Genomic DNA, 12134 nt, shown 5'->3' on the forward strand with positions numbered 1-12134 from the left:
TGTTTATAAACTTCTCAATAATGTTATTATATTGATTTGTAAACTACATTTGAGTATCGAATATATGAGCCTTTTGCTTGGCAAATATAACAATGCTAGAAGTGGTAAATATTTTGTAAAATTATATTATGTTGATAAAGTGTTATGACAAATTATATGAAAATAGATTGAAATGAAAATGTAATGCAGAAAATGGTGTATGGATCGTCAGCATCAAGTATATCATATTAAAGTATTTAATTCGTAGGCTGATAATGAAAAAAGCCCAGTGGATACAAAATCCGGTACTACAAAATCTGGACAGAAAAACCTCCCAATACTTAAGGCTCAAAATCTGGAAGGCATAAGTGAAAAACTATCCTGATTTATGGGCTCTTTTGGGAGTTTTTCACTAAACACTTCAACTCGTTTCACATTCTATTCTACCAGAGGACGTTATATTTGTGAAATTTTTGGTATTTTTATTTAGTATAGATCAACATAAGTTGTCGACATTCTTGCAGGTTATAAAATACTTTACGTAAACCTCCCTCACGGCAACATAAAAATCTCCAGACAAGGACGTAACGTACTATTGTTGTCTTGCGATCAGAAAATGTGTTATTACCAGCTTTTCGTATTTTCTGGCTGCAAGACAACAAAGCCTTCGGCTCGAAATACAATCTTCAGACGCTCCTAAAAAAAAGTGTCCCAGTGTTACGAATTGTATCGTCTAATCGTCTATGGAAAATCGTGTGAAGATTATGAACGATCAAGGAGGCGAAGAACGAGAAATGAATCAAAGGAAACGATCTAAAAGTCAGTCACAATTGTACAATCGAACGGAAAATATAGAAAGTTATCGAATGAGATGTTCGGGGGATCGCAACCCCAATTGTGGTCGTTTTGTTGTAAAGTAGAATTCCTGACACCCAGCGAGACGGTAATGTACTATTAAAAATCGATTAAAAATTACTGAAGGTCCGGTGATAATAACTTAGAACATATTATGGTGCGTACCCCACCCCATTCGAAAGTTGATCATTACATATCAATTTGCCTACACCGCAAAAAATCGATTACATGTGGAATATATTCGGTTCATTTTTCGTGAATTTTGTGTGAAATTCGTCTTTTGCATGTAAACAGAATAGACTGGATGCTGCTGCGAATAATTTTGCTATACCCGATCCTGATCCCTCTTGTACTTTTGAGCAACTTGCTTCGATAACTTTTTTCAACAAATGTAGTTGTATACACTATACACTACACTTGACAAAGAGACGAAGAAACTTGTTTCTCAATAACATACTTGGGTTTCCCTGTATCATGAAAATTTTACCTCATGTAATGAACTACTTTCGCAGCATCTAATATAACCTACTAATATTGTTGTTGATCATTACATTTCTGATATTTTACCAGTCCCTGTTCAAATGCCGTACAAACTGAATGATTATTTACATGCGTCGAAAACCGTACTTTTCATGTTTTAAGCACTACTTTAGACGCCCTCAGCATGTAAAATCCATTACATAACTCGGGATAAAAGTGAAAAGTCTCGTTTTCGTGTGTTTATTGACCTCAGCTTCGCCTCGGATCAACAAAATTCACACGAAAACTCTACTTTTCATCTTTTTATCCCTAGTCATGTAAAATACTATTTTTTAATTTTTCAAGAAATCCAATTTTAGACAATAACTATTAATGTTATAAAATATTTCTAGTGATGATTTTTATTTGTATAAAATAACTTGATTCATTTACGACGTTAGGACAAAAAGAATTACCAAAAAATCGATATTATGGGTGAAACTCCGATGATTGCTCCTCGCTTTCCGCTATGATTTTTATTAGGAATAATATCAGATTTATTTGCGGTGAGTTTGAGAACCAATAGTGAATTCACCTGGAATGAAAGACTGCAAATTTTAAAATTGGAACGGCCGTTGAAGTCAAAATGTTTACATTGAAGTTATTATGTTTGCAAAACTTGAGAATCACACTACTTAATCTACACGTAACTGATCTGTTGTAATTTAATTCCAGTTTATTTTTCAAATTTGTCCTTGTGTTCATATGCTAATTGAACAAAACTTTGAGCGCATGAATAGGTCGGGGAAAATGTCAATTGTAATGACTCAATAATAAATCATTTTCTGCAATACAAAGTACCACTTTGTGATTGTGAATCAAATTGTACAAGTCACAGTTTTCATCAACGGTTTCGGTATGCCGCCATAAAGATATAAAATGGATATAAACGAATAACAATGATTCGATTCATTGGTTTGATAATTATTTTTTTTTTTCACGTGGGAAATTCACTCGAGTTGTACGTATACACAAAATGTTAAAAAGAAAAAAACTTTGAAATCTCTTTATTTATGAATGAAATTTTTTGCTCAGATATGCTTGTTTTGCGCGATGTCTTTTACAATAACTAATAGATGATTTTCCATTAATCTGTCTCCTTCATTGAATTTCGATTGATTAAATTTTCTAATTTAAATTTACATAAAATTAGGCATTTTATTCCTGTGAGGTCGATGGTGTAAATTTGGTCTTGCAGAGACTGCAAGCGTGTCCATTGTTCGATTATTATACCTGGATACTAAGTAATCAATATCATAAAAATTCACAATTCATCAACTTACAGTATCGCTGACTTTTGTGTTGACAAGGTTAAGAAAAAGACATTTAGGAGTGCAAAGTTGCAGCAATAGCCATTTTTTTAAATTGTACATGAACTGAACGTCCAGTGAGGTAATGCATATCAGGACAAACTATTTTCTCAATTTTAATTACTATTTGATCTAATCAGACTCCACCTCATCAAGCATACCGACTTCTTCTAGACTCGAAGCTTGTGAGTGATGTGAAGAGTATAAATACAATTTTAGATTTTCGATTAGACCACAAATCAATGAAGTTTTGTCGATACCAAAACTATGGTAAAACTGTAAAAATGATCGATTGCTATATTATACCATTAGGTCTGTATCAAACTACAATACCTGCTGAGCTAACGACACTCATCAGTTTCAAAAGCCGATGATTGGAATGTATATTGATTAGTATTATTGTTTATGTATTCATAAATAAAACAAGGTGTTTTGATACCTAGAGAAAAGTGATTAAATGCTCTATAATATGGTATGGATATAAAGAGTGTATCAGGGCCTATTCTCGGGAAAATAATTTTCTAAAATTTGCTGACATTTCTCGATATTTACCAAAATTTGCTAAAGTCTTGGAAATCTTGAAAGTTTCGGGAAATTTTAGCAAATTTAGGAAATTTATTTCCCAAAAATAGGCCCTGGAATGTGTATAAAACAATATGTGCGAACAGCGATTTAACCAACAGATTAAAATAAACCAAAATTTTAATGATGATTTTGTTAATAATATTTTTCTCGAGCGTTTAACTATGCTATATATCATCTCAACACCTAATGGTAACCTCGATAATACACTCACAAGAATATTGATATTTATTGAATGTTGAGTGTTGTGGTAATATATGAATAGCATTGCTGGAGTACGTACAAGTCTTTAAATTTAAACAGGATAATTTCTTCAAAGTTGATGAAGTCGAATTTTTAAACTTTGATAAGATAAAATGTATCTTTATGCCACTCAGCGTCATAATTTGCAAAATTTGCAAACTTTAGATGCCTCTATGGCGTAAAACGATGTATGCAACCCGATGCAAAGTACTTAGCCTCACATAATTACGCATCTAGAGCCTAATAAAGAACTTTGCACCTCGGTTGCATAAATTACTAATACTATTCAAAATTTATCTACTCAACCTGAAAATATTTCTGTGGTCATTTTTGTTGAATCTTTCCAGGCCACAACTCCAATACATATGTTAAATCCTAAAGTATCCTGTCCAATCTATTTTAATTAAACTTGGCATCTTAATAGATGCTTTTAATAGTTATTTGATTACCGAGGGGCGAAAATAGTAAATTTCAACAAAAGCTTCGTTTCGTTCGAGTTGCAATTTCCTATTACTCCCAGAGGTGAACGCAACGTTTTTCATGCGTGCACATTGTGTTTTGCCGTTTTTCTCCACGAAACGAAAACATCGATTCGCCATGGTATTTTCGTAAACATTACTAAAGCGACATAAGTAATGTGAAAAGTTCTATTTTCTCCCTCACTAGAAATGTCATTCAACCAGTCGTCAAGAAAACACAATTTTCTCAAATATTTTTTTTTTCTTCAATAATATCAAATCAACAATTCAGACGAACTTTGGTTTTCTTCCAAATTTGACGCCAAGTTTTGTATTTTTTTTTGCTAATTTTTCGCAACAAGACCATTTATATCGTCAACGGACGTTGAAATGTGTTGTGTGGTACTATTTTTACCCGCTACGAGAGGTAAACAACTAAATAAAATCGTGTCAATTCATCAATTTACCCGTAATTTTCGCATCCTGTTTTTACACGTGAAATTTTTGCAATGGGATTGGGCACACCATTGACACTTGTGATAATTTTCATTTTCGCAGGGCTTCGCAAGTAATAAATATTATACACCTGTGTCCGAATGTAAATTTTGACGAGTTGGTGATTGTGATCCTAAGCCTATCATTTTTTATGCGTCGATAAACCCAAACTCCCTCTCCGAGCTGATGCATAATGTTAGTCTTACCACACAGAGACATATGGAATACCTTATGTAATTGTTTAATGATTTACTATGGCTCACTCGGCTGACAAACCTCTCTCTCTCTCTCGACAAAATAACAATCTCCAAACAAGGTCGTAATGTACTATTTTTACCCGAACTTTGAACTACCATTTCCTACAGTAATTTACCTTCGAGAAGGTTTCTTTATAAATGAAAAATGAAAAGAACACACTTTAGGGAATTGTAACTTTCTACTTCTTTTTACACGAAATCTCCAACCAAATTATAAACTCTAATCGGTCACCAACTAAAAAATTGAAGTCTTGTCCTTCCGATTATGTTATACAGTTTCTCCAATGCATTTCAGATACAAAACATCTTCTTACCTTACAGCGATGAAGTGAAGAAATATCTCAATAAATTTTCAATAGATTGATTACATAATCTTTTACTTCGTTTGTTTCAATGTACATTTTCTTGAACCCAAATTAAGAAGGTTTTAGTTCTTGCAAATCTTAAAAGCTAGGACGAGGACTTACGTTTATTTTCGTCATGTCCTCTCGATAACAGATATAAAATCTTAAAATTTACAACGTTATCATACGAATTGATAGAAAATTAAATCAAAAAATGCGCAAAAATTTAAACAATAATAAAACATTAGCTATTCCCCTCCTTCAAAAGGCGTTAACAAAACCGGTGTTTATCGCAAAGGTTTACATCGCTTTAAAAAACCATGTGTACGACTGTTTAGTTATATATATTCATCAAGACGAGAAATAAAGCATCGGCTCGTTATCCCCATTTTTGTTTTGACTTGAACATTCTGAAGAGAGACGACTATATAATAAATTCTCCGTTGATTCCGATTTTTTTTTATTATAAATTTTCTTCTTCGTTTTGTGTATATGCGCCATCAATCGTGCCTCGTATGAAGAAAACCGGAATCATTCGCGATTTGTACGTCGTCGAGGGCAAATCACATTATAATTGAGTGTGTCTATTATTTAATATGTGAAGATCGAATTATGACCTAATCAAATCAGAGAGAAATTTAATTGTGTTCGTTTTTTTCGTGCGGATTTTATCTTATTATTTATCGGTAATTTCAATTGATTTTTTTTTTGTTTCCGATCGATTGTATTATTAAACTGCTAGAAATAATAAGTATATTGTGTAACGTGTGTAACTACACACTATTTGGTGGAAAGAGAACTAAACAAAACGAAAAAAGCTTTTGAAAATATTGTTTGCTTTTTGAGACGACATTAAAATAAACATGTGAAAGAATTGTTTGAAACGATTTGAAAATGATTTAGATGCAAATTTACATGTAAAGTAATTAATAGAAGAATAATTAAGTGTAACGTTACTTACAAATAAATAAACGGATTATTATATACCTACAGCAGTTGTTATTATGGGTTGGTTCAATTATTGCAACTGTGTTATGTGAAAAAATTGCATACGACAATTGCATGTAAACTTGTGAGTTGTGAAATTATACACGTGAGAAGCTATTTAAACAGAAAAACAAATTGAAAAGTTGTCAATCAGTTGGAATAATAAAATATTTCACCATTTAATACAACGAAAAGGATATTTCATTAACAAACAAAAGGTAAGTGTTTTTTCCGAATCTTCATATTTTCCTAGCAAAACTTCGTCAATTAATGAGCTCGTTTAAATTTCAACTCACATTTACTTGGGGGCCGTATATAATATGCAATCACTGAGATGCTCGATTTTTTACAAATAAAGTGGCATGATGCACCTATGTATACGTTTACAGCTAGCATTCAGTGGCTTATGACGTCAAAAAGCCGTACTGATTTCTGTTAAATATTGAAAGTTGCACTCTGTCTCCGTTCAAAGATTTAGTCTTAATTTCTACTGAAAAACTATTTTAGTGATTTAACGAATATGCCGTAAATAGGCTATTTCGCTAACCAAGGAAAAAAGTTTGAAGTTGCGTTTTACCTATAAAATAGCACAACATAGGAAGGTCTAATAGGTCTAATATGCTATGAGAATAACTAATACATTGCACATGAATAAAAGTGGCCGATGACTACAGCCCGAGGTACGTTTAATCTTCGTGATACGACTTATCAACTTATTTCTCAAGTGTAGTCTAATGTTCTATTACTGCACAATTACCGGGAAGTGGCTAATTTCGGTACGTGAATGGCACACGGAAAGAGCAACTTTATTAACAAAATTATTAAAACTATCATTTAGTTAGTTTTTCTTTATTTTGACCGGTTCAGTTCCTGTATTATCATTTCCTGGAGGGAAGGTACGAGTATTTGGTTTCTATTGTAACTTTCAGTAAAATTGTCACTTTATTTTTAGATAAATTTGATTGTAAGCTGTTATTGTTTCTCTAAGAACAGACAGGATATCAAGTTATTCGAATTTTTTATGGGAATTGATCGAGTTGGATTTATTGACTTTCTTCGATTATGTCCTCGAAAGTTTTTTGTCTGTCGCAAAAAGATGTATGGAAAAACACATTGTCCTGAATCATTTAACTATCTTTTCCTATCATAGAAGCATATCATACCTATTCCATCAAAATCGTCTCACACAGTTTTGGTGGTTTTCTTAATTCCTGTAATTTTGTTTATTGCTTTTGTGTAAGCAATCGAATAAAAACGAAAAATTCTTCACTAAAAACGCCACGTTAAGTTTCCTTTGCTGTACTTGTTGTGTGTTTATTGACCTTGGCTGTGATTCGCAGCAATACCTTGCAAGTACTGTTTTATGTCACTGGTAGCATAAAAAGTTTCAAGTACTGTCTATGTCATTTCTCTTATAGATATTCAATATACCATGTGGCAAGGCTTCGCGAGTAACATAAACTACGTGGATCTTTCTGATTTTTAAATGAATTTCTTGAATTTAAAAGGTTGTTTGTAATCTACCGTTGCTCGATAATTCTACATTCAGCAATTAACGTAACTTCGCATTGTTGAGTAGAATATGATTTGTTCGTTCTACAGACGCTCAACTTCTCAAAACATGTCAAGCTGAGTTGAATGAATACTAAAAGAAAATCGAGTAGTTGACTCAAATTACCGCCGCTACTACTCAATTCAAATTAAATTAAGAAATATTTCTAAAAAAAAATGTCTTTGATTTTCAGTGCACAGTCTTTATATGACCGACGATAAAACAGAAGATCTGCGACTAGATCAAATCGGACATCACAAACCGATTGCATTGAATGCCATGGAAAGTGGTAGAACTGATCGAGACTCAGATTTAGGCGACGATTCACCTATGGTAAGTTTCAATTTCATTATATTCGACAGTAAACAATTCAATCGATATACGATTCGATAATATAAAATTACTATTTTTATTCCGATTATGTAAGTTGATTATCACATTCGATCGCAGAAACTATTGAAGGTTATATTGGTAATTTCCAACACAGCACAATAATTCGATTTATGCATTATACGTATATAATACCCCTTATCGTTTTTTCACGTACAACATAAAATTTTTAATCAATTGCAATGCAACTGCAAATAAAATAAAATATTTTAATTATTATTCAAATTATCTTTACATATTCGCCATTAATATTATAGAGCAGGCGGTACGCAGTATTTAATTAGATTTTAGTTGTTGATTTTTTCTGTAAACTTCGAATGAATGAAAAATTAATTGAAATATTTGTCACGGCTTTTCGCATGGAACAAAAAACTTTTTCACTGTTTGATTGTTGAACCGAATTTTCAACCTAAAGTCTGAGCTCTTGTCCTAAATCTAATAACATTCTTTGATCTTAAACTTGGCCCTAAGCTGTAAGATACATGGATGCTTTACTTTAATGAAAAGAGTAGATTTTTGTGTTTGTTAAATACTGCAATTCAGATTATTTTTGAGAATATGTTTTCACCAGAATCCTTCTTGAAAAATTTACGACCACGAATGTGTTAGCTTTGACCAGCTCCAAGAAAAGTTTGTGAACATTTCGGTAAACTGCTGACTTTTCTCGGAGCTGGTCAAAGTCCTACAAGCAAATCTACTTTTAATGAACGCTAACACATGCCTGAACGTTATTGCGGTCGTACATCTTTCAAAAACGATTTTAGTGAAAAAAATATCGAAAATAAAAAACTCAACGCCCAAATGTATGCTACCATTTTAGATAAGCATCTATTCCTCTTAAACTCTACAGAATTGTAACACCTAGTGTGCTGTGAGCAGAGCTATTATTTGAAACCTCGAGAGTAGGAATACGCCAAATTCTAAAACTTTTAATACTCTTGGAATCACCGCAGAGTAACGTAAACCAGGCAGGAGCGCTTGATTTGACTAGGGGCCTGAATTATCTAGTGGCCTTATGCTTTTGTGAATAAAATTATTTGGGTTCATTTGAGTTTATTTTCATCAGTGAATTAGATCCCTTATTTGATATTTCAAAAATGAACCGCTCCTGCCTGGTTTATTTTACTCTGCCGTGCTTGGACAACAGTACAATTAATGTGTCGAGTACGGCAAGAACAAAATAGTCAATTTTGCAAGAGGTTCCCCTAATTTATTGCAACTTTTGAATCTGTTCCTTAATAAATTATGGAAAAAATCTTATGAAAGATCTACTGCTAGCTGACTAGTCGACAATATAATGCGGTGATTTCTAAATTGAATCTATTTCTTAAATAACATTAATGAAACGTGTTCGGTTAATTAACTGACATCGCTGTCTTCTCTCACACTGAATAAAGAGTCGTATGTTTGATTGTAATATTCAAGAGGGATCTTCCAGTCAAATTTAGTTACAGTTAAAAACTAAAAATTTATTAAAGTTTTCAAGCAAATTTACTTCGGTTGCCATAGAAAAATGTACGCACAAATGTCCCCAATCGTTTCACTCTACAAATATTTGTACCTCCAACTAATGCTAACGAATAATTTATGACAAATCGATTAATTTTTCGATTTTATATTAATGTGAACAAATAGGTAATGTGTAATGTAAGCTGTTGCAGTGACGAAATATTTACTTAAAACAACAATCCAAATATTGATATTTCAATAATTATTATTTAGTTGGTTTTCTAGTAATTAGTGGTGTGGTGATGTTCGGATCTGATGGTACAGAGTTGAATGAATTTTGTTTTTCTTCTTGCGATTTTTTTGTTTGTTTCCGAGCTGTGTTTGCAACTGCAGCTGTGGAAAATGTGGAAATAGAATAACAGTAGAAATATTGCTGTTTTGAATGAATAGTCAGGTCAATTAAGATTTACAGAACAGAGGTCATATACTCTTAGGAACTAGTCTGCGTTAAATTATAGAATATGCACAAAATCTTTATATTGTAATCTAAAAACGTTTTAGCAAAAAGTTGTGCATCCCCCCTTAAATTCACCTGTTGCGTGATCCCATAACACGTCAGAATCTGGATAGACGTTACCACCAACTCCAAAAACCAAATATATGACCACCAGAAAAGCATCAGCAACAGCACCGTTCTGTAATGAAATAAAAATCTTTTCATTGAAACACCAGTCTCAAATAATACGATACACATCTATCCCACCTATAACCACCTATAATATACCGTATTTTTACCGACACTCTCCTCTTGTATACATGCGACTTTGCGCGTGCTATGTGTCAAAATATAAATCTGAGAACATATATTTCTTCTTGAAATTTCCACACAAAAAAAATAATACGAAATTCATGTTTGGACTTTCGGTAATTTCATTAGGTGTTCACTGTTCACATTCAGTTGGTTCTTTTGAATTATGTCTGAATTTGGTATAAAATTTTGTGGTTTTGATTCGATTCAGGTAAAGAAAACAGATTTATGGTCGAATTTATCAAGTTTCAACAGAGCTATTTTAGGTACTTCATTAAAACGGTGTATGAAGCTGTTCACATGTTCGTGTCGCTAGAACCATCTGATCTTGAGATAGAAGAGATCTTTCTTTGCGTTATTCTGTAAATTTAGGGAAAATCTGTGAAGGTCTTTATGGTTTGTCAAGTTTAAAGTTAATATTGTGAGGGTATAAGATTGTAATATAAGGTTAAGGTGATTCCAACATTTTCTGGTTAAATTCACAGCAAATTGCTGCGATTAGCCACATTCCAACCCGTCCACCAAGTAGGTACGTAATTCTAGTGCGATACATACATATACTTATAGTGCTAAAGGCACCATACGACACTAGGTATAAAAATAGTTATTTTCTAACGAATGTTAAAAGCCCTTTTAAATTAAATTAAACACCTTCTTTCCTAAGCGATGTAGGAAACACGCGATGAAGTCGCCATATTTCAACACTAGTTAGGAAAACAAGCTTTTCCTAACTAGTGTTGTAATATCGCGACTTCGTAGCTATTTCCCACGTTATTTAGGACTAATGGTCCATCTAAGAGCTCATATTCTTTCTTACCCACCAATTGTAATGGTCTTTTCTAACGTACATCGCTAAAAAACGCTGCTCAATGTAACTTTTTCGACCACACGTCCGGACCAATCGAACGTTTTTGTTCATCTTTCAAAAATAGACCTCAATTTTGATTATTGAACACTTCTTCACGCGGAGATTTGTATTTGCGGACTTGAATTTCAAGTGTTCTGAACGACCAATTAAGCATAAATAGCCCTCAGACAAGCGGCTTAAAACATTCAAAGATCTTTAATCTATCTATAATACTTGGAGAGCTGTTCAAATTCGGTTCTTTAACACCACATGCTCCGAAGGGAGGTGTGGTTCCATGTAACTCTCGGCTTTTCTAACTGGCTCAAACTATGTGATAATATTATCTTTTGCCTTTTCATGTCGTTATTTTTACACATTTTTTAAGACTTTTATAGTGCACACGCAAAATACTGTCACTTTGCTAAGCTGTTCTTACTGTTATTTTCCATTTCTCTGGTTTTTTTCATTTGTCATTTGAAATAACTCACGAAATAACTCAGTGAAACGGAGAATAACAGCAAGAACGGCTTAGATACGAAAGTGTCAGTATTTACGTGTGCAAAACAGTAACATCAATTACCATGAAGAAGATCAACTTTTCAAGTACTGTCGACCAATTTGTTCAAATCACCAACCAACCTCTTTCTGCTCCGTCTACACCGAAAGATTACATACGCGACTGAAATCTATTCATTTATTTACACAATGTGTATTATGTGCCAAAACCGAGCTGAGCCGGACAAAGGGAGTGTGCGAAAAAAATGCGTGAGCGATAGCTGTAAATGAAAACCATTGCTGATATTTAATTTTAAAATATTGTAACCATAACATAATCATAAAAGATATCATTGTGTGTTTTCTATCGAATAAATATTAAGACAATTTATTACAATCTCAGTTTCACATGAAATTTCAACATTGATATTTACAAACCGCAAACGACACTTTCTTTTTAATAAACATTTATTTATGCGGGTGTTTGGGTCTCTGGTATCAGTTAGCAATGATCGGTTAAATTATTTTCAATGGAATGGATGCGTATCACAATATCGCATAAAT

General features: G+C 32.9%; 1 protein-coding gene across 1 annotated transcript in view; it reads left to right on the plus strand.

The window, feature by feature from the left end:
- Nucleotides 1-5538: 5538 nt before the first annotated feature.
- Nucleotides 5539-12134, plus strand: part of LOC119075131 (protein dead ringer-like) — a gene marked incomplete at its 3' end in the record, with an annotated part of 41283 nt that continues 34687 nt past the window's right edge. Inside the window, exons 1-3 of the mRNA XM_037181515.1 lie at nt 5539-5728; nt 6039-6247; nt 7775-7914. Coding sequence (XP_037037410.1) covers nt 7789-7914 — 126 coding nt within the window. The remainder of the gene's footprint in view (nt 5729-6038; nt 6248-7774; nt 7915-12134) is intronic.

This window comes from Bradysia coprophila, unplaced genomic scaffold, assembly GCF_014529535.1.
Source record: "Bradysia coprophila strain Holo2 unplaced genomic scaffold, BU_Bcop_v1 contig_187, whole genome shotgun sequence".
Classification (NCBI taxonomy): domain Eukaryota; kingdom Metazoa; phylum Arthropoda; class Insecta; order Diptera; family Sciaridae; genus Bradysia; species Bradysia coprophila.